This window comes from Pogona vitticeps, chromosome 8 (assembly GCF_051106095.1).
Source record: "Pogona vitticeps strain Pit_001003342236 chromosome 8, PviZW2.1, whole genome shotgun sequence".
Taxonomy (NCBI): Eukaryota; Metazoa; Chordata; class Lepidosauria; order Squamata; family Agamidae; genus Pogona; species Pogona vitticeps.
The window spans coordinates 4,065,307-4,089,159 of record NC_135790.1 but is presented as its reverse complement, the minus strand read 5'-3'; the positions used below and the strand labels follow the sequence as shown (position 1 = coordinate 4,089,159).

The following is a 23,853-nucleotide window of genomic DNA, read 5'->3' as shown; positions in this document are numbered from 1 at the left end:
AAATAGCCAGGGACTGAAGGCTGGATCTGCAGCATTCAACATCTCAGGTTCTTGTAAAGCAAACCAACCAACCCAAAGAATCATGTGGGACCTGAAAGATTCACACATGTCCCTGCAGGCACTGTGTTTTCACGGACGGTCGCCAGTTGCTTCTAGTACATCTTTCTCCAAAATGTTGGATGTATCTAGAGAGAATAGATGGATGGGATTGCAGACCGTAGCCTAAATTGAATTGCTAGTACTAACTCAGGGAAATCCATTCAATCACTTACAGGAAATCCCACTGATCCAATGAGTCTGCTCTTCTGTGCGGAAGCCGCTGGAATTTGATCCAAAGTAAATGCAGAGAGTCCTCTTGGTGGCAATTAGATAGTTAAAACTGGCTATTCTCAAAATGGCTGCTGATAATGCAACCATCATGGCAAAGAAGCCCATTAATGCATGGAGGTTAATAATGCAGACTTCTGGTGATAGCATTTGTTGCTATGTGTCACCAAGTCAAATCTGATTTATGATGACCCTATGCATGAGGGCTCTCCGGAATGTCCCGTCCTCTACAGCCCTGCTCATCTCTTGTAGACTCAAGCCTTGGAAACACAAGATTGTGGATGATCTTGACCTTGGTCTCCAGGGGCACATCCTTATAAGTGAGGACCTAATTCCTTCATTGCTGCCCTTCGTAGTCTAAGTCTACTTCTGATTCTTGCTGACAGCGTGGAACTCCCTTATGTTATCAAGCACTTGCGGTTACCTAGTGTCTCCCTTGCTGTTCATATGTTCCCCATCATTTCCTTCTCTCCCTTGTCTATTGAAACACCAAAATCCTTTTAGAAACAAGGAAGTACAAAGCACAGCTTCCCCGCCAGCAAGGACCCGACCTTCCACTGAGTTCCAAAGGTAGCAACGGGTTCTTCCTGCAATTTCGGGTGATTTGATGCTCTGACATTTTCCGAACAAATGTATTAGGAGATAAAGCTCGGTCAAGAAATTGCCCTCACTTGGTTATTTGTTAATGTCCATCAAATTAGAGGAGGACCGTTTCCGCCTCTGTGGGTGGAGGGAAAGGGGCATCCTGGGCCAACCTCTGCAGTCTCTTTGGCCAAATCTCAATCAAAGCTGCAGGCTAGCTGGGAAACCTGGTTTGCCCTCTGTCCTCCTTTGCCCTCCCATCATGGGTTGCCAGAAACTCCCCAGCATTGAGCCACATGGTGTTCATTAATTGCTTGTAACCAAAAACTTTCAAGCAGCAGCTTGCAAAACGGGAGCCTTGTAAGGCCGGTTCCAGCTACTTGAAAGAGTTCTTTTTGTCTGTCATCTCGGCCAAAGTCTATTCTGAGTCTCTTGTTCTGCTGCAGAGTTTCTGTTCTTGAGAATCACCTCTTCCCCTCCATCTTAAAATCAAGTTTACTGGGCTGCACGTCTGTTAGTATTCCTTGGTTTTTATATGGTACATTTCCTATAGTGATTGACATTCTCTCTGTGCTTTATCTTACTGAAGTCTTGCCAGGTGGATTTGCATGATTGTTCTTACCCGGCTAGGGGAGGTAAAATGGTTTGTCTTAAGGCCAGAGGGCGAGAAACATGTGCAGGCAGCGTGGCTGGTTGTTGATGTGGGTCTGAGAAAGTGCCGTCTTTCTGGTTTTTCAACTGGCTGATTTGGATCAAAGGGGAGTGTGTTGTTTATGCTGCCATTATGGTCCTTTCCAGATTGAACTCGGCTAGGGAACCTGTTCCGGCTGCTTTTGACACAACAAGCGAGGCCCGACCAAGAAGGTTTCAGGAACCTTGCCTTGCATTCAAGAGCGGCTTCCAAGATTTGGTCCAGCTTGAGTCCTGTTCAGGCCTTAGAAGATAGGGTTCCCTCAAGACGCATGGAGGAGACCTTGCCCCTCACTACGTTCTTCATGGGATGCCCATGGTTTCCGAGGAAGAGAGGTTTCTCCTCACATGTAGGCTTTACATGTAAGCAAGAACCTTGGGGTCGCAGAAACAGACATTAGATTTTCCAATCCCTGAGTGAGAGCTACAGTCAGACAGTTACTATAGAGACTGCTGGGACTTGAAGGGGCACAGTATCACTTTTTGGGCTATTTTGAGCCCTGTTTAGTCATGCTCTAAACCATATGGAGCCCACATGCATTGAGCAAAGTTTTCCAGCCCCCACACTGCCTGTTTACCATGGAGACATTGCTAACTGAACGGGCAAGGCTACTGTACCCGCCACTTTCTCCAGAATAGGGTTCTGGCTCATGTGGAGAATGTACCAGAATACAGCCATTTCTCTCTCTTCGAAGAGCTGTGTTTCCATGGCTGGAGGAACGGGAGCAGGAGAATTGGTGACCCACTTCCCTTGATGCGTGTGGGTTCCATGTGCTTTAAAGAGTGACTGAGGAGGGCTTTCAGCAGAGAAGGGAAGGCCCTTAGCCAGCAGATTAGATGGAAGCATGGAAGATCAATTGGCAGGAACAAGGCTAGCCGCATCTTCCTTGACCCACCGCAATGCCCTGGGCCAGATCTGATTGAATGGTTGCAGAGAAGAACAGAAACTGTTTATTCTGCTCAGCTGAGGTTGACTCAGCACAGTCAGAGAAATCTCAGTAAAAACGGCTTCTTCCTTAAGAGAGAGAGAGAGAGAGATTGTGTGGACATTCATTGTCTGGCTGCACGAAATAAATGCCTTCAGAAATAAGCAGTGTTCAAAATGAATCTGGGCTGGCAAATACAAAACAGAGTTGTTGTTGTTTTTGGAGCGGGTGGTGTGGGTGTCTCAGAGAGATGTTTGTTTTCCTGAACAGCAGGCTGTGTTTTTTTCTCTGTGCATGTGGAACATAAGGAGAACAGTCTTGTTATTAACTGCAGAGCTGGAAGGAGCCTTATGGATCAGCCGCTGTCAAGGAGGCAGAGCGAGGGATCGAACTCCCCATCTCAGGTTCTGCCACCAGATGCCCAATCCACTGAGCTATCCAGTTCTTCAAGAACATGCATGTCCCTGAGCAGGTGTCCTCCAGGTGTTCTGGACTGTATCTCCCATCGTCCATAGCTCTTGCAGTATCACATGATCACAGCTTCATATTCTCCCTTCAGCATTTTGTATAAAAGGCTTGGAAACAGACTCATCAGAGAGGCAGGACGGAAGATCCACAGAGGTAGCTGGGATGCTTTGCAGATGGAAGGGAGAGCCCATGTAACTCAGTACAGTCGTGCCCCTCTTAACGATTACCCCACATTACGACAAATCCACTTCATGATGATGTTTTTGCGATCGCAGCTGCAATCGCAAAACAATGTTTTAAATGGGTTTTTTTTTGCTTTGCGAAGATCGGTTCCCTGCTTCGGGAACCAATTCTTCGCATTACGACGATCAAAACAGCTGATTGTCAGTTTTTCAAAATGGCCACCGGGTGCGCAAAATGGCTCCCCACTGTGCTTAGGGACGGATTCCTCACTATACAGGCACCAAAAATGGCCGCCGTATGGAGGATCTTCGCTGGATGGTGAGTTTTTAGCCCATTGGAATGCATTAACCGGGTTTTAATGCGTTTCAATGGGTTTTTTATTTTCGCTTTACGATGTTTTCGCTCTACAGCGATTTTGCTGGAACGAATTAACGTCATTAAGTGAAGCACCACTGTAGTTGAGGTGTCTTGCTCCAGAGCCAGAGGTTGGGAGTTTGATTCCCCACTGGTGCCTCCTTGGGTGAGGGATGAGCTCAGCGATCCTTCCAGCTCTGCATTTCTAAGAGGGTGATGATGCCCTGCCAGAAGCTCCCAATTCACTCCTTAATGTTCCACAGGCCTACAAACCTGCCCGAATCCAGAAATTGCTTACAGCTGAAAGAGCCATTTGAATGCATGCAGGAAAAAGGAAGCTGAGAGATTCGGAGGAAATTCATTTTGTACCCTTTATGTTCCAGAGGTGGGCTAGTTCTTGCCCAGACCCTATTCAGTGTGTGAGAATAATTTAACACAGACCACAGGGATTACTCTGTGTCATTTTAAATTTCATTCACCAGCACATTTACCGAAGGACCATTCAGCCCTTTAACTCAATTACCGGTCCAGCCACCAAATCTGAACCCGAAATGCCAGCACAGAGATCCTGTTTTACTTTATTTATTATTTATTTATTTATTTATTTAATTTATATGCCGCCCACACTACCCAAAGGTCTCTGGGCGGCTTACAGCATTTAAAATACAATAGAAATATGTACAATTAAAATACAATTAAAATATATATAAAATTGCCATCAGACCCAGAGTTAATATTATTTCAGTTAAAAGCCTTCTGGAACAGGAAGGTTTTGACCTGGCGCCGAAATGTCATCAGTGTCGGCGCCAGACGAATCTCAGTCGGGAGGGCATTCCATAGTCTGGGGGCAGCTGCCGAGAAGGCCCTTTGTCTACAAGCCATCCCTCTTACCTTGAGGGATGGCTCTTTCAAAAGGGCCCCCTGGCTAGATCTTAACTGCCGGATAGGCTCATATGGAAGGAGGCGGTCCTTCAGGTATCCAGGGCCCAAGCCGTTTATAGAGCATTCAGTGAATATCCAGGAGAAGCAGTGTGCTCCCATCTTAATTTCTGGGGAACAGAAGGTTTTCTTTGCATCTGTCTTTTCAGGTATGCAAATTTCATAGGCTTATCCCTGAATTCCTGCAGTCAAGTAGAATATCTGAGTGGTGATGAATGCACCCAAGTCCTGTTCTGATGGCTGGTGGGTTGTCATGTCTTCCGGAGCTTGGCTAATGCACCCATTAACATTCTCCTGATCTGAACAGTGTTGCAGGATTCCCAGGGGGCAGGAAGGGCCTTGTTTCATGGGAGCTGCCTTCTGCCAAAGAGCGGGGAGCTGTAAAAAGCGGTAACTAGGGCATCTATCTGTCTCATTTAGCACTCACTTGTCGATGGTTGAACAGCAGCGGTGCCAGCCCAGGGGTGATATCGGGGCTTCGTGCTGCTGTGCTTGTGCAGCAGCTGCTGTGGGTGGGGGTGCTCGGTATATGTTCCATGTGTTAAGGAATACCTCTACAGATTTGGAAGCTGGCTAGATAGCTCAGAGGTTAGATCTCTGGCTGCAGAGCCGGAGGTACGGAGTTCAATTCCCCGCTGTGCATTCCAGAAGAGCCGGCCTGGGTGGCCTTGGGCCAGCTGCATAGTCTCAGGATGCCTCAGAAGAAGGGAATGGGAAACCACTTCTGAGCACTCGCTACCTAGAAAACCTGGAAAGAGTTGTCATAATGGCGCTGATGCCATGGCTGTGGGATGTGTGTGAATTGGCCATCATGTCTCATGCTCACTCATCATAGGCATCCTTCAGTCTCGAGAGACTATGGTAACATGCTCTGCAACAAGAAGTGTCCTCTCCAGAGCACGAAGCCTGGGTAAAGTAATATGGAGGATAGGCTGTTACCCAAGCAGCAGATCCCCCCTGTCCACATTGCTGAAATGGTCCAAAGAAAGGCAAGAGCCAATGCAACTGGTTCCAGCAACATCGCAGGAGTTGCCAGAATGAGACAAACTGCCTTCGGGACTCCGGCTCTAGATTTTGCCACTATGATCACTATTGTATATATAATTATAATCATACCCTGTTTCCCCTAAAATAAGACCTAACCTGAAAATAAGCCCTTGTAGGATTTTTCAGGATGCTCATAATAGAAGCCCTACCCCCAAAATAATCCCCAATTAAGTGAAATCCCACCCTTCACCACTGTGCAGCCACCAGAAGATGACATGACTGGATTTGAATAAATGTAGATGGTTGTACATGAAAAAAATAAGACATCCCCTGAAAATAAGCCCTACTGGGTTTTGGGGAGCAAAAATTAATAAGACCCTGTCTTATTTTCAGGGAAACAGGGTAATGGTGTGCTGTTAAGTCAATTCTCAGGTATCCTGACGCCTCCAAAGTTTCCGAGATTTTAAAAAAGTACTCAGAAGTGATTTATCATCGCCTTCATCTGGGAGTGCCCTGGGATTGCATGTGTGTCTGTCTGTGTGTGTGTGTGTGCATGTGAGCGAGTGAGTGAATGAGACAGAGAGAGAGAGAGAGAGAGAGAGAGAGAGAGATGGGGAAATAGTGTGGTTTAAGGATCCTCCACACGGACACACACACACAGACACACAGACACACAGACATCCTTAAAGCTCTTCTCCCTCCCTCCCTCATTCACTTTGTCTGTGTTATTTGGCTTTTGCATAATCATGTATACAATCTGGCCTTATTCTTCTCTTACAAGTCCCTCTTCTCTTCTGAAGTATAATGTAGAAGAATAAACATGTCAGCAAAGGTCTCTTGGTCCGGCCCTCGCCAGTTCTCAGTAGAGAAGAAATGCACTGGATGGGGTTGTGTCGGCACAGGGGAATTCCAACTATGCAGCCAACTCCCAGCCCAGCAGTGGCTGTCTCAGCCAGGGGAGAAAAGCACCCTATCTAACACATGGGAAAGTTCCTTCTCAGGATGAAAATTCCCGGAATCCCCCTGCCAGGATGAAGTTTCTGGGAATGGCTGCTCAGAAAGGCCATAGGATTGCTAATATATTGCATGGTTCCTTCCTCTTGCAGGTGATTTCTTCTAATAAGAAAAAGAACCAGGAGCTTTAGCAAACACAAGAGGGTTAGTGATGGGAGTCATCCGGGAGACAATATCATGCCTCCTGACTCCAATCCTGCCTCTAATTTAAGGAAACTGCATACAGTATTAAAGGCTTCGCTTGAAAGCAACACACTTCCTTGTTTAGTGAAGAATCATGTGTTTCTGTAGCCTGGCTGTTCTTGACATGATGCTGAGACCCACCCTTTTGAATATCCGCTTTAGACCGGCCATGTTATCTGTCTCTTCAGTGTCACGAATGGGAAACTGTGTTGGCTCCAGTCAACATCACCATGGAGACCAGGCCTCCGAGATCTGCTTGACCACAGATAAATACACATCCTCCGAGTGTGTCATGAGCACTCGCCTCTCTTCTTCTAAAAGTGAGGAGAATGAGGAGTTTCTTAGATGTTGGGGTGGAGAACTCTCTAAGATGCTTCGGCCTCCAGATCGCATCTGCCCCAGCCCCCATGGCCAGGGGTAAAGGACTGGGGGATTCTGCATCCTCAAAATATCAAGAGGACCCAAGGCTGCCCACATGTGTCATAAAGCCACAGCACGTGGCTTTGGCACTTTGGAAAGCCTGTAGAACTAAACCCCTATCCAACCTTTTCAATCTGATTTTAGACGAGGTTGTTAGATTTAAAAACAAAAACAGTGATGTCTTCAGTACGTGGAGGGTTACAAAAACAAACTCTGTCCTTGGTAGAAATGCCCTTAACATGCCCGTCCTTCTCTGCCAAGGGGAGATTGTTTTACCACTCGCCAGAAAAGGCTGTTCTCCTCTTGGCGTTCGGTAAATCAGCCGAGTACTTTGGAAACACAAGAAAGGAGTTAAGAAATAGACACCCTACAGTCTCAGCCCTTTGAAACTGCATCCCAGTATTGCTGAGCCGGAGAAAAGGCTTTGCTGAATCAAATTCTAAGGGTAGTGAAAAATGGAACTTGGGAAAGTTACTTTCATTCACACTGCAGTTCCCAGAATCAGCGCCTGCACCCAAAAGGAATGGATGACCGTTCGGGGAGAGGCTCTCCAATATGTGGCCTTCCCGGCCTCAGAGAAAAGGAGGCAGAAAGGCCTGTATTCAGAATAGCCCAGAAGCCCTTTTGGATCCAAGAAATTGGGTCGAGCCAGTGGAAACCCAGATGCTCCTTTTGAATATAATCATGAACCAAAATTGCAAGGTTAATTTTTAAGGGCTAAAGCCTTTTTTAATTTCTTTTTTTGGCATGACAGTTTCTTCAAGGCTGCGAGCGTTTATTTGATTAAAGATTCCTCAAATGTGTGTTGTTGTTTTTTAAATTGTTGTCTTCAAGTTGACTAACCTGTCTCGCCTGATTCCCCCACGCCTCCTTCTGAAACCATTGGAAAAACAGCTTGTTAGTTGCAGAAGGAAGAAATGTAAAGTAGAAGAGGCAGGGAAAAAAACTTTGGCAAAGTGTAACTTGGAGATTTGAGGAGGTCTGTCTTGAGTGCCAGAGCGTTCTGACGGTGGAATGCCCTTCCCTTGGAGGCTTGCTTGGTGCTGACATTGGCATCATTTCAGCGCCAAGTCAAAACATACCCATGTACTAGAAGCTTTGGGAATAAAGGATCGTGGCTTGCATAGGTTTTAATTCAGTAGTCTTAATGTTTTGACATTGTGTTTTGAACGAATTAATTTAAAATTGCTTTGAACATCATTTGCTTTTAAATCATTTTCCACAACTCTAACCTGCCTGATATCCTGTGATATAGGGTGGGCTATACATGTTATGAATGAATGAATGAATGAATGAATGAATGAATGAATGAATGAATGAATGAATGAATGAATGAATGAATGAATGAATGAATGAATGAATGAATGAATGAATGAAAAACCCGGTGGGAGGGCACTCGATGTGAGAAGAAGCATGTGTCACATTTGAAAGAACAGGGCCAGCCCTACCCTTAGGCAGAATGTGACAGCCAGCTCAAGAGATGGATGCTAGGGGAGGAGGGACAGGGGACAGCCATGTAGTTTCCTAGCCGTTCAACTCTGTGTGTTCACACAAGCTTTGTGTTGCTCTCTAAACTAGAACGATAGAACACACTGCCCCATCACCACAATTGAAGTAAAGTCTGACTGCCCGTCCAGGTCATGGAATATGGAAAGAGCCACCTTGGTTTTCGCCTCAGGCAGGAAAATATCTTGGTGATAACACCAGATTGGAAATTTGGCCAGAAACTCGATACAGCCAGTCATTCATCTCATAGAAAACCATTTTTTTCTTTCTCATCCAAAACATTTTTAAAAATTGCTTGGGGAAGTGAAGAGTTTTTTAAGCAAGCCCAGACAGTTCTCAAGTCTGGCAGTAAAAAGGGAATTGCAAACATCTTCACAGGTAGCAACATATATTTGACGGAGGCATCCTAGGAATGAATGACTTGATCTTGGAGAGTGGTTTCCTTTCCAAGACCAGGGATGAGCAGTCAAAATGTGTTGGGTTCCCTTTTCAGTTAATTGGCACTCCCTTGATCTAATTGGCAAATTGGGACATCATGGATCACTGGGTTTTATCGCTCTCGTAATTTTAGAACGTGGTTTTCTGGAGAAAATATGCATCTGAAGTGGGACTGCCCCATTGCCTCCCTTGCTTTCTGCAGAAAGGAAGTCGTTTGTGGGGCAACACACCTGGTGGGCATCCAACTGGAGAGACCTGGAGTAGGCAGGTCTGTATGACATTGAGAGAGATGACTAGTCCATTTAGAACAATATGGTCCACTCTATTTGTTTCTCCCCTAGGTTTTATGCAGATTCTTTCCTAGCCCTGCCCGGAGGTGCTTGGAATTCCATGATGGTCTCCCATCCATGGACTTTGCCACTTCAGCCCTGTGTAGCTTCTGAAATCAGACTGGAATGGGTGTGTTGACATTGGTGTGGTGGTGGATCATCATGATGATGTCAGATGGATGGATGGATGGATGGATGGATGGATGGATGGATGGATGGATGGATGGATGGATGGATGGATGGATGGATGGATGGATGGATAAGTAGATGACTAGATGGATGGACGGATGGATAGAGAGATAGATCTTTCACACATTCATGATGGAAGCTAGGCTACAGAACATCTCCATGCCACCATAGTTTTCTAGCTGAAGGGATCTTATAATTCAGTGTTTTGGCTGGTGGCATCTTCATTTATGGTAATTTTCTCTGCAGCTTGAGGTGGTCCAGGGTAGATATGGGTTTACTCTTTCTGATGATAACCAGGGTGGAAAAAATTGAGCTGTCGATTGAAAGTTGGCGTGTCGAGATGTGTCTTGGTCTTAAAACAAGGTGAAAAAAATGTTGTTCCTGCAGGGGAAGCTCTTCTTCACGTCTCTTTCTGTTTTATGCCTCCAGCGTCACATGAAGATGGTGTGCAACTGACAGCCAAGGTTTTGGAGGAGAACTTGCATCAGAAGGGCTCCACTTTGGCAGATGATGAATCGCGGGCAGATGCTGCAGTCTCACAAGCTGATTCGTTCCCCTCAGAAGCCAACTTTGGGCTCGGTAGAGGTTCATCCATGACTCCATCCGCTCCTGAGACGGAGCTATCTGAAGATCAGCCCCCGGCTGTTCTAGTGGGAAATGCTTCTTCGCCAAGATCAGATCCAGATCGGACCTCAGCAAGTACCGTGCCCGTAGCGACGCAAGAAGACCCACAAGGGGCATCTCAGGAAAGCAAAGCCACTGGAAGATCTTCCGAAACCAAGCCAACTAGTGAGACACCCGTCCTTAACAAGAGCAAGCTCCCAAGGGCCAGACCAGTTGTTCTGCAGAAGAAGATGGGAGGAGAGAATCCGGAGACTGAAACAGCCACAGAGAGCATCCCTGTGCCCAAAGCTTCCTCCTTCTTTGACCCTGAGGAGTACAATGAAAATATGAACCCGTTTGTTATGGGAGGCTCCAAACTCCAAAATTCTCCCCCTGTGTCTCGGCATGGTCTTGCTGTTCCAGAGAGAGACACTGCGGACTCCATTTTGGATGGCCCTGGCGAGTCCAAGGGCCGGGCTGTGAAACTGGAATTTGATTTTAACGAAGGGGCGGAAAACGCCGAGCCCAAGAAAATCCCCTCGAGGAAAGCAGGAAGGAAACCAGCCAGCAAGTTGTCTCCAAAGAGACAAAGAGGGAGCGCCAACCGTCCAGTGGTGGGAACTGAGGGTGGAGAGAAGACATTTCCAGGGGATCCCTCTGAGGCGCTCCCTCCCAGGGCTTCCCACCCGACCGATGGCAGCCAACGGGAGGATCCCAACTTGAACCCATTTGTGGGGAGCTCCAAATTGTCGAGCTCCCCACCTCTCCCAAAAGGTTCCTATAATCTGGAGGTGGCAGACCCGTTCAAGCCCACCAAGACCTTGGCCGACGTGGCCGCGGACACCTGCCCTTCGACCGAGAACAGCCTCAATGAGATCTTGGAGTCCCAGAAGCTGGAAGGCATGGGCGACGCACTGAAGCCAGGCTTTGCCTCACCAAAGAAAACCAAGTCACGTTTGATAACGTGAGTGGCAGCAGTCCTTGGGGATTGGGATTTATAGAGCACCAGAAGGGCAGTGCTTGAATTCAAAGGCAGTGCATTTCATTCTCAGTAAAGTTCCCTTTGCAGGCAGTTGGATGACGACATCCTCTTTTGTGAAAGCCCAAGGGAGCAGCATGATGCTGGGGGGGGGGGGCAGCCAAGGTGCCCTCAACCCCCAATTGAATCAAGTCTAAGTGGCATGCTGGGATGTCACTTCCTTAGAACAGTCCTTGTATCATTGAAACAAAAAGCAAAAGGCTTGTGCCATATTTAAAAACCAGCAAATTTATCCCAGTGTAACCTTTTGCAGATGACCGTCCACTTTCTCAAACTCAAGAACTGAGGTCATGGGTAAACACACCGCTCTCTGCTGTATCTCTGTGCGAGTCTCTGCTCTGGCCAGACCCTGTTCTCCAGTGAGTCTCTACAGAGAGCGCAGGGTAATGTCTCTGGAGCATCTGTGTTCAGAGGTTTCTGGGGAAGAGGCCTGGTAGAAAGAGCCAAGCAGGGAAAGCTGGAACATCCCAAAAAAAGGCCTCACACAAGGAAAAGGTTGCCACCTTGGGTTATTTTTAAGAGGAAAGGCAGGATACAAAATATTTTAAGTAAATAAATAAAGAAAAACCTTTAAGGCAGAGGTTTATGTCTTGTGTTTCCAGATGTTTATAGAGTACCGCTCCCAGAAATCCTGGCCAGCACAGCTGGTGGTGAAAGTTTCTGGGAGTTTTAGTCCAAGAACATCTGGGGACCCAAGGTTAGGAACCACTGCTTTGAAACAAAGGTGGGTAACACATGGGCCATGGAAGATATTTTGCCCTCCCCGCCCATTCCATTTTTTGCAGCAGCCCTCTCCCACCTTGTTGAATTTTCTATGGTGGCACCAGCCCCCACTACCCTGTAATATCTCTAAAAACAAAGGCTACACGGACCGCGAGTCTTGTTTCCGAGCCAAATCCCAAAGTCATCCAGAGGTTTAGTTTGGCTCAAAATATGATGCATACTGTCCGTGCTTCTTGTTTTAAAGTCAAACAGGGAAAAGGCACTGCATAAATTCAGCAGGAATGGTGGCAATGTATGCACTGTGATGGTTTTTAACTATGCCTTGGGCCCATTCCTAGAAGTTGGCAAACCCAGTTTTAATTTTTTTTTCCCAAGCCTATGAATGAGGAGTGGATTTGGTTTAAATTCATTGGGAAAAGAGCCAGAGGTTGGGAGTTTGATCCCCCCACTGTGCCTTCTTGACAGGAGGTGGACTCGAGACCTTCCATAGGGTCCCTTCCAGCTCAAGTAGCACAAAATGTTTCTGTACCAAACTTGTGTCAGCTTCTTTGGTGCAGCAAAACAGATACACAGCTTGTACAGCAAGACTGACTAATGGATCAGAGAAAGATGAAAGCAACCCATCATAGGCTTCTTGATTTTTCAGTGTTCACCCAGCAAAGGTCCTCCCAGAAGGTACTGTAACTTGTCCAGCACAGTCCTGACAGAATTACTTGAGCTATTGACACTGGCTATTTTCTGAGATTTAAAATACCAAAAAATGACTTGTAAGGTGAAGAGAGAAAAAAAATGTCCAGTTTTCTGTTCTCACACCGGGAACAGGGAGAAGCAAGGATTTACATCCTCGGTGCATTAAAAACATCCTGCACATAAAACAGCATTTCAGAAAACAGCCTTTCCTTTTTGTTTTTATGTATAGAATTTCTCCCCTGATGGAAAACAATCGGATTCCCTATCTACTTGCTGGAATGGCACACTCCAGGAAGAGACTGATAAGCTCCAGGGTCTTATAAGCTCTATGCCAGTGGTTCCCCACCTTGTTGAACCCAAGTGTTCTTGGACTGCAGTTCCCAGAATCCTTCACCACCAGCTGTGCGGGCCGGGGTTTCTGGGACTTGTAGTCCAACAACATGGCATCCTAAATTGATAACCCACTGCTCTATGCTGTCGGTTCTGTGGCCTCATCCGCTCCGTTGTTACGAGACAGGCAGCGATCTGAAGGAGGGAAGGCTGCTGTAGGCTTCTCACAAGAGGCAGGACACCAGTCCTGTTGTATTCCAGATGTGACATGGGCTGTCTACTCTATACAGATAGGGGAGCCTCCCCCCCCTTTTCCGACTTAGTGGTGAAGCAACCACCTGACATGCAGAATCCATTCTTTAAGACTGCCTGATTTAGGAAATCTCAGGTATTCTGTCCTTCATCATCATCATTGATTTACGGCCCTTAAAACAGGATTCTGGGAGTGGAATTTATCTATTAAAAATACTTTCCAGCTGCCTTTTCAGACAAAAGCTTCTTAAATTAGATTCCAATGTATGCTTTTACATTATACTGTATAAACATATCTATACATAGGAGGTTTCTTTGAGAGTAAGTGCCAGTTTGCCTATAATTTGGGACTGCAGAGGAAGGGGAATTAAGATAACCATGTCCTGGAACCTTTCTGATCTTCTGCACCTAAAATTATTTATTTCTTTAGTTTATTTGTTGCCCAGTCATGCTATGTATGTGTACTCTCTGAGCACATAAATACAGATAACTCCGTAAATTAAAAACAAACTAATGCACAAATAAACCATGCAATACGAAGCAATACAATCAAATAAATGTCTCCCTTTCCATAGCTGTAGGAAGATGAAGGTTGGCGTATACGACACAAAGGCAGCTATCCCCGTTCTGCCTGCCTCCAGGGTAGAGCCGGTCCTGGCTGGACTGAGAAAAGGTCAGAAGTCCCACGACCTTGGGTGTAAAAAAAATCCGTTATCCCTTTCAGAAAGCCAGCAAAGCAGAAATAATATTCATATGGATTTGGTTGTTTTTCATTCCATTGTCATGTAGCCCATAGGTTGCTGGCGCTGAGGAACCACGAGAAGCTGAAACTTCTCTGTATAGACAAATCATATACATGAAAAAAGACACACACACACACACACCGTGAGCAGTGTGTCCCCTATGGGTTACATGGCATTGCTCTTCACACACACATTTTAGTAGGTTTGAAGTGGCCTCCAGTTCCCAAGTTTATATGGGGGGGGGGGGGGGAGGTGATTTTCTACTTCTGAAAACCCTTGGGAGCAGTGCTTTGGCCACTAAATCATGTACTTCACTCCATGACACACACACACACACAAAACCCCAGTGGTAGTGTTTTAGAATCTGGAATTCATAGAATAATTGTGTTGGAAGGTGCCTCTAAGGCCATCAGGTCCAACCCCCTGCTCAAGACAGGAATCCAAATCAAGATGTATCCAACAAATTGGTTGTCCCAGTTTTTTCTCGAAGGCCTCCAGCGTTTGAGCGCTCACCGCCTCCCCAGGTAACTGGTTCCCTTGTTGTACTGCTCTAACAGTTAAGAAGTTTTTCCTGATACTCAGCCGAAATCTGGCTTCCTGTAATTTGAGCCCATTGCTATGTGTCCTGAACTCGAGGATGATGGGGAACAGATCCTGCCCCTCTTTTGTAGGACAGCCTTTCAAGTCTTTGAAAAGTGCTCTCATATAACCCCCCCCCCTCAGTCTCCTTTTCTCAAGGCTAATTCCATCTTCTTTTTGAAATGGGGCCTGATGTGGCCTCTGGAGTGTTAAGGGAGGAGGGGGAATTGGCCCTCCGTCCTTCCTAAGGTTAATTGTCCCATTTTTAAAAAGTGGATTGTGAGTGGGCTCTCGCGTTCCTGCCATGGCAAACTCAGCAGCACAGGATAAAGTCAGGGGGCAAAGTAGGGTGCAGTTGCCCCCAACCCCCCTGGGTTTTGGGTGCAGAATACAGCCCTTCCATCCCTGGAGACCCCCACCCCACCCCTAGACTGGAGCCCTGCTGTGAAGGTCCGTTCTTCGAGCTGAATTCTCTGACTTATGCAAAAACCGTCCCTGTTTCATGCCGTCTTTTAGTTTTACAGTTCTGCATTTCTGTGCCTTCATGTAATATTTTGGGTAATGCTTTGCTAGTCACATTTAAGTACCAGTTTACTGATGCATCCAGATGCCCGCCAGCCATTGGTAATCTTGTATAGACATTCCTCTGAGATCAGAGCAAGACTTGCTCATTTAAGCAGATCTTGGCAGTTATTAGGGTTAGACATGTGTCTAGGTACGTCCTCTAAAGTTAGAAGCACAGATTTACAAGGATATTCAATCCTATACCTCGTATAGCATTCTGATATATCTGACTCACCTATAGTCAGTGATTTCAGAAGAGCTTGGAACGAACTACTTGCAAAATAACTAGTTACTTGTAATTACTTCCTTCACTGAGTAACTAAGGCCTAACTATATTATATTACAATCGTAATAAGTTACAAAATGGCAATGAGGTAGGGTATCACTCTTGTTGTTGTGTAATGGTAACTTCTTAGTTACTCTTCTAGTTAGAGGAACACAACCTCCCTGGATGAATGAGGGAATGAGTTGTAGTTTTACTGCACTTCATGCTGCTGCTTTTCTGCTCAGTTGTAAGTACTGAGGGGATTATCTCTCTTATCACCAGGCAGTGGCTAATCTGTTACAGACTTTTAAGAAGGAGAAACAGTCATGTAAACAGTTTTAAAATTGAGTTTTAAAAGTTGTAACTCTAATGGCAGGTAGCTGCAGGAGGGATTTCAATGGATGAATTACTTTCCAAGCTCCTCTTTGCACATACCTGGCTATAAACCCAGGCCACAGGCTCAGAGATTTCCTTCGCTCTTAACAGCAGACATACTTGATGTTCTACATCTCTTCTTTGCATGCTTTTCCTACTCATAAGATAACTTGCATTTATGGAGAGAGGAAATATATCCAGATCTTTCATATACCTTTTTCTTTCCCTCTTCCATCATCTTTCCCCTCCACCTTTCTCTACCTGTCTTTCCTCTCTGTTCATTTTGGTGCATCAGGACAACTGAACAAGTGAAATTTCTCTGTTTTCTGTTGTAAGTACTCTTTCTTTCCTTTTTTTTCTTCCTTGTTCCTTTTTGGTTTTGGAGCTGCTTCTTTTGGCCTTCCTTCCTTCCTTCCTTCCTTCCTTCCTTCCTTCCTTCCTTCCTTCCTTCCTTCCTTCCTTCCTTCCTTCCTTCCTTCCTTCCTCTCCCTTTTTCTTGCTTCCTATCTTTCCAATGCATGCAGCTTCCTTTATTTCATTTTTTAAAAAATACTGGGTTTGCTTTCTCAACCTCCCTTGTAGAAGACATGGTTTCATCTAACAGCTTGGCTTTGTGATGGAATGAGGAGGGGACGATGGTTGCCCTTGCTGTTACAGCATGTTTGTTGGGAGACAACGTTTCATTGCTTAAAAACATCAGTGCCTCCCCCTCAAGCCTCATTCCTAAGTCTAAAATTCTTGACCTGTTCTTTCTGAAAGTTTCCTTGCATCGACAGCTGTGGTTGAGATTTTCTCCATGACCAACTAAGTGATGGTTACAGAGGGTGACATTCCCTTATAGCTACCAGCAGGACACAAAGCCAGGGTGGAGAAATGAGCTACCACAGGGATCCGCAGGTGGTGTGCCCACCTTATAAGGCAGACTTTCCCAATATGGTGCCAGTATAGGCTGTCATTCCAGTGCATCCTCTGTGTTTTTTTAGTCCAGACTTTAAAGGAGCTATTCAATGAAACAAACACATTTTAGAGACAGGTTTCAGCACCCTGGATAGCACTAGGAAGGCTCGTTGAAAATCAGGTATGGATTCATGACCCTCATGAAACTGGAGTCAACCAGTCTCCACTGCCTGCTGCCCTCCAGATGTTGACATATTCTGCAGTCCTGAAACCAGCCCAGCTGTTCCAGATGCTCAGCCTGGGAACTTAAACATCCAACATCTGTGCTCTACCTTGGAAACTACATCCTGTCTAGAGATGGGCACAAACCAGAAAAATGAATCACAAACAGATTTGTTTTTCCAGGGTTTGGAGGTAGTTTGTGGTTTGTGGATAGCCACAAACCACCCACAAGTCATCATTTTTCCAGGTCAAGCTCATTTCTGTTCCCATCCCATCTTAGGACTTAAGTCGACCCAGGGCTGTTTAGGTTTTCTAGGGAGACCTGGCATCTCATTTCTTGCTGCCCAAGATGGAAACAGGTTGTCCCTTTGTATCCCCAAAAAGATTTGGCAATCATTCTGTCCAGATAGCTCAGCTGCCCACATGCACCTGTGGAAGGAATACCTTATTTTATTCAAAATAGTTCTTCATTGGTTTTATACCTAAGAGGGCCCTTAAAGTATTTTGTGGTAAAATCTGATAAAATCGTAGAAACAGAGACACAAAACATTTTCTGAAACCAGGCATCGTTTTCAAATCCATGCCTGGTGAAACGAAAAGTCAGGAGGAATGACTCCCAACCTTTAAATTGTTTGCTCGAAGAGAAAAATTGATGGACAGTTCGCCTGGTCACCTGGAGGGAGGTTCTTACTCACCGCAGGTGACCAGGAAGGTGGCTATCCAAGAGATTGTCCTTAGAAATCATTTTGGCATGGCTGCCACCTGAGAATGCATGAGCCAACCTCACCCTTCACTCCCAGCCTAGCGCTTGTGCTCTGGAAAATGCTTTCTGCTGTGTTCTTCCATCTGTTTCCCTCTTCTGTCCCTTCTGGCATTTTGCTTCCTCACCTTGTCTAGGGTAAAGAAGAAAATCATCAGCAAGCACCATCCCACCAGTGGTATTGTAGTGTGGCCTTTTTCTTTTGGAACATGTTTCTGATGCTGCCTTTGAGTGCTGTGGCTGTCCCCATGCACAGTTTTTGCTGAATTAACGTGCATTCAATCAAGTATGTGTGTCTGTGTGTCTCCTTATATTTGCTGTGTGTGAAAGTATGCCCTCAGAAAATTATGTACTGGATGGTGCCTTCTTTCCCATGTCTTTGAACCAAAATTACAGTAGGACCCCCATATCTACGGGGGAATTGGTTCCAAGCCCCCTGCAGATGCTGAAAACAGTGGATTATAGTGAACATTTTGTATAAGATGGTCTCTGGCTCCCTCTAGTGGCATGTTCTGGTAACTTCACCTTTCACTACATATTTCTAGGATTTTTCTTTTAATATTTTCAGACTGTGTATAACTGAATCAGCGGATACTGATCCCGCGGATAAGGGGGGTCCTACTATATTAGAAAAGGCATTTATTTTTAAGATGAAAATGATATGGGCAGTTGCCTGATACTGAGTGATCCTTCTTGCTCCAAACTCTTACCTGCAGTTCTACTGGCTATTAGAAGCCCTCCAGAAGTTGTTTCAGGAAAAGGTATTTTCCCTGGAAATGGCAAGACTTGAACCCAAAGCTTTTCTTGTGAAGCTATAAAACTGGGTAAGGGCTACTCTTCCAGTTCAAGGACTGACCTGCAACTGGTATAGTATAAACACATGCAGAAAGCCACATGGGTGACTTAAGACTGCCTTTTTTAGCCTGCCACTCTTCAGCCACTTCTGCCAGTCTGGCATTGGTTGGGGACAATGGAAGTTGTAGTCTACCCCATCTAGAAAGTGAAAAGTTGCAGAAGGCTGGCCACTACTTTCCCGTTTTGTATGCAGTCTTCCTGTTGGCTTTAACGGGCAGTAACCAGCTGTTTTTTCCCCCCTTTGAATAACCTTTTATTGGAGGGACATGTCGTTTTTCAGTATACATCTGTTTTTTCTGTTCTTGCTATTACCGTTCGCATATTTTATCGGTTTGTAAGGCAGCTTGATTTTTGTCTGTTCTTTCCTTTTATCAAAAAGGAGCGAGCATGCCCTCGGTTGAGGTGGTGGCAACACAGAGTCAAAGACCTAAAGATTTATTTTTTTACACCACTGAGGAGTACGCCTGTGGGAGAAAGCAAAGCAGAAAACACATCTGTTCAGGCAGTTCTTTCTTACATGCCTGTCATAACGCTGCAGTTTCTCTTAAGTGCAGCAGCACAAAAGATTCAAAGACCCTCTTCTTGATAATATGCTTTTTGAAGTAGAAAATGGAGAATACTGGAGGGTGTAACATTTTCTCCGCTTAAAAAAGCGGTTGCTGATGGAAGCATTCAGAAAGGGAATGAAGAAAGAGGAAGGGAAGGCAGAGATGAAAGAGTTGGCATCTTTTTCTGGCAAAACATGTAAAAAGTTGAGGGATCGGGGGGAGGGTAAAGATTGTGGTCATGCAAGCCTTGATTCCTTGGATATACGGTGGAAGACCACACGGTAATGGTCATAAATAGAGATGGGCTTATTTGTGTTCGAATATCCCCGCACAGGTGGCGTTAACAAGAGTCCATTCACCAATCCAACGCTGATGCCGCGATTCTACCAATGGCTCTACAATGCACGATCCGCTCGCCACGCTTCAACCTGGCAGTGAGGCTTGTCCTCCTGCCAGGAGTGGCGAGCGGATCATGCACTGCAGAGCCATTGTTAGGATCGCACCCTCTGCATCCAAAGGGGATCGGTGAGTGGACCGTCCAGCCCCATGGGGCTGGACCCTCCTTAACACCACCTGTGCGGGGGTATCCATATACGAATACCTCCATCTCTAGTCATAAGCATCTCCCCTTGGCCCCCGCCTGGTTTGCCCTTTCTTCCAAACTCTGGCTGTTGTTTCTCTGTAGGACACATGAGGTGGTGTTGGGTGGGTTGAGTCGGATACTCATTTTGGTTGCCAGGCCTCCATCGCAGCTTCTGCATTCTCGTGGTGCCACTATGTTGTTCAACAGTTTCAGTCCTTTTTGCTCTCCATTAAAACATGCTGGGTAGCTCAGTGAGTTGGGTCTCGGGCTGCAGAGCCGGAGGTTGGGAGTTGGCTGGTTTCTTTCCTTTTCCTTCCCCCCCCCAAACACTGGTTCATTTGAAGGAGAGGGAAGAGGTTTGCCAGAATAACACTGTACCGCCTTTCCCGAGAACCTCCCAAAGTTGGACTTGCAGCAGCTGAGGAGAGACTGGTATCTCCTGCAGGTTAACACTTGCATCGTAGCGTGTTTCTGCATATAAATGAAAGGGTATGAGTAGTTAGGACCTACCTGAAGTTCAGTTCTGGTTTTTAAAAATCCTCTCTCTCTCCACCACACACATATTGAGCTGGCGTTACGTGTGGTCCTGCGTTCCTAGTTGAATGTCCCCTGAGAATTGCTTATTCAGAAGAATAAGAAGTATACAGTAGGACCTCTCTATCCATGGGGGATTGCCTCCAAAACCCCTCCTGGATCCTGAAAAACTTGGATTATAGTGAATGGTTTTAATAACGAACACTGTACATAGCATGGTCTCTGACACTCTCCATTCTGATAGTTCATCTTTCAAAATACTCATCTTTCAAAATACTCATTTCTAGGATTTTTCTTTTAAGACTTTGTGATAATCAGCAGATACCGATCCCGCAGATAAGGGGGTCCTACTGTAAATACTTCTGAGCGCTAAGGCCCTTGCTGGTCTTCTCCCCCGTTCTTTGGCTATATAAAAGAACATGAGCCACGGCTTCTTTCTTGCACCGAGTGCTTGAACTTGCCATTTCAACAAAGTGGATACAAGCTCTGGATGTGCTTTTCCTTTTGCTGTCACTTCCCATCCTCGACTCAGGTCCCTCTCCGCTCTCTTCTCCTTCCCGAAATCAGAAAGTCCCACGCTGATCTGTTCCCCCTTTCTTTATGCAGGAGTGGCTGCAAAGTGAAGAAATATGAAACGCAGTCCCTGGTTCTCGATGCTTGCTCTCAGGTATGGGGTAGACATGAATTTTTGTGGCACTTCCTCCATATCATCAATGCTTTGAATCAGCTTTCAGTAGGGAGACCTAGTATTTTATAGTTTTATGCAAAGTGATGATTGCTGGTTTTTAATTGATTTTAAAGAGTTTTAACTTTAATTGCACTCTAGTGGTAGAATTACATTTTAATTGTATTCTAACATTTGTCATTATATTTTCACCTGTCGTCCAACTGTCTTGCAAACTGCTTTGAAATCCACCTTATAGTGAACCAGATCTTTGGTCACTTGAGTTCAGGTCCATTTATTATTATTATTTATCTACTTAAAATTTTTATATCCCTCTTTCTCATCAAGAGGACCCAACACAGCCTACAATATTGTTGTTGACACTGATGGACAGAGGTGGTCCAGGGTTCAGACAGAGATTTTTCTCAGTCTAACTTGGAGATGCCAGTGTTGAACCTCAGACTCTACCATGAGCTACAATCCAAAAGAAGGAAGAGCAGAAAGAGAAAGGGAGGCAGTCATAAGGAGCTGGTTAAATCAGAACTGGAATATGCGAAGGTTGGGTCCAGAGCTGCCCTCATCCAGCTGAGGTGTATTGTCCAACTCTGCTGCTTCTTGCTGGAAGAGTCCCTTGGGACTCAGTGTGTGCATTGGTCATTTCCCATATTGACTACGGCAATACTTTCTGTGTGGGGCTTTCCTTGGGTCTGACCCAGAAATTGCAAAGGGTCCAGAATGCGACAGCCAGACTGGGGATGGGTGGATGCAGGTTTGATCACATCTTCCCAGTCTTGGCTCATCTGCACTGGTTACTTGTTCCATCCTGAGTCAGATTTAAGGTCTTGACAATCAAAGCCCTTCACGGTTTGGGGTCACATTAGCTATCGGAGAGCCTTTTCCTAAGGTCATCCACCCAACCCACTAGGTTCATCCAGGCCTTGATCCTCCAAGTAGCCACTCCAAGGGAGGCCAAGAAATCTTTTATTAGGGCCTTCTTTGTGGTGGCTCCAACATTATGGCACCCTCCCTCCCAACTTTCAAAAAAAATCTTTGAAAACTCTGCTGTATGGAGAGGCCTCCTTTTTTGGTAAGCCCGCTCCATTTTATTTTCTTTATCTTTTTTTCCTGCTCTCTGTGTGCATATGCCTGTGCCATTTTTCATCCTATATTTCCGTCACTTGATTGGGTGATCATAATTTTGTGCTTTGTTTTTTATATGATTGTTTTAGATGATTGTGAACTAGACAGACAGACAGACAGACAGACAGACAGACAGACAGACAGACAGACAGACAGACAGACAGACAGACAGACAGATAGATAGATAGATAGATAGATAGATAGATAGATAGATAGATAGATAGATAGATAGATAGATAGATAGATAGATAGATAGATAGATAGATAGATAGATAGATAGATAGATAGGGTTACTTGGCTGGACTTGAACCCTCTAAAATCCCTTAACTGCCATGAGTTGAGCTCATACTATCTGGAAGATTTGGGGACTTGTTTAATTAAAACTTTCCCAAACTCTGGCCAGAATTAAACGATCTGCCTAGATATTTTCTATTCCAATTTGGTGCTTCGGAGGGAAGCCTTCTCCATGCCTGAACGGAAGATGCTAGAGCGAGAACCTGAAATATTCTGCATAGAAAGGGAGTTTTGCCTTTTCCCGGAGAGATAACCAATTGCTCATCTCTTACAAAGGCAGGGATTTCGAGCTACTACCTGCCAGTCCATTAAGGACTGAGAATACAAATAAGAAGAAAGGAAAGAATTAGAAAGGAAAGAATAACGGTCTGGTTTCCAACCACTGCTCCCAGTGATTGGCCTTGCTGGATGTGGCATGCCTCCCTGATAGGTTGGCTCCCCTGATAGGTTGTCCTTCAGCACGATGAGGAGTACCAGACCAAGATGACAAGCTCACCTGTTGCCCACTTGCTTTTAAGGATGAAGACGAAGGTGCCCTTATCTCCAAAATCCCAGACCTGTCCAGTCGGGATGGGCATGCCACCGATGAAGAAAAGCTGGCTTCTACATCATCCAGTCAGAAGCCAGCCCAATCTGAGGTGAAAGGTGAGCCCGAGGAAGACCTGGAGTACTTTGAATGTTCCAATGTTCCTGTGTCTGCCATAAATCATACGTTTTCATCCCCAGGAGAAGGTATGGAAGCATCTCTTTCTTTCTCTCTCTCTTTCATCATTCCATGTCTCTCTTGTCTTAAAAATGTAGGTTAGCTTTCGTCAGCCTGCCATCCTTTGCTGAACTACAACTTCTATCACCCCCAGCTGGCACAGTCAACACATTTGGAAAGCGCTTGTTGCAGAATGCTGCTGTTTTGGTCAATAACATCTGTATCTCTGGGAGGAACAGATCCATCACTAGTTCATACTTTTTGGTAGAGTAATCGTCTGCCTTTTAAAATTGAAGAAAGAGGCAGCGTGTCAGGCAGAGTTTCTTGACTGAGGGTCACAGCCCTTGCTGTTAATAAATAATGGGTCTTTGGCCGAGCATCCATTAAGTTGGGCTTGGGCTACACACACAGCCCCCCACCCTGCTACCATCTGAAAACATTTCCTTCCATTGAAGAAGAGGACTTGTACTGGAAGCTTCTGCACTTCACAGGGTTCCCTGGGTGTGGTTACAACTCCTACATTTGTCGTGGCTCCCTACACCTCACATGATTTAAGATCATGGCCTCAGACGGTCTCCCCAATTTTTTTCACAACATACGGATTCCCCTTGGCAAACTGATCAACAAAGGAGAACCATCCCCGGAAAGTAGAGGGCCGCGAAAGTGGTGTCGCACGTCCTAAAGGACTCGGGGAAATCCCAGACAGATTAGAAAACATTCCAGGAGATGTGGCCGAAGCCCTTGCTTGCAGCTGGAGGTGGTATTTATTTGCTGAGCAGATAAGAATAGAAAGGGATACGTGAAACTCTCTCGTTTCAGCCGGCCGGGGCTAGTGGAGAGTCATGCATTCTTGTCATTTCTGAGGAGAGAAAACAGCTGCTGTTGAGGACCACATGTGATAAGCGGGAGGGTGGGACGGCCACCTCAGAAAATGGGGGGCAAAGGGCGCCTGGCC

At 45.6% G+C, this 23,853-nt stretch overlaps 1 protein-coding gene across 4 annotated transcripts in view; it reads left to right on the top strand.

The window, feature by feature from the left end:
- The window catches only part of TACC1 (transforming acidic coiled-coil containing protein 1), a 77,346-nt gene that overhangs the window by 35,295 nt on the left and 18,198 nt on the right, over positions 1–23,853 (top strand). For 3 of the 4 annotated variants that reach the window (XM_078379654.1, XM_078379655.1, XM_020780273.3), the window contains 3 exons: positions 9,965–11,102; positions 20,704–20,764; positions 22,714–22,927. In XM_078379654.1, coding sequence (XP_078235780.1) covers positions 10,129–11,102; positions 20,704–20,764; positions 22,714–22,927 — 1,249 coding nt within the window. In that variant the 5' untranslated portion in view covers positions 9,965–10,128. The remainder of the gene's footprint in view (positions 1–9,964; positions 11,103–20,703; positions 20,765–22,713; positions 22,928–23,853) is intronic. The other variant, XM_078379653.1, reaches the window with a different exon arrangement.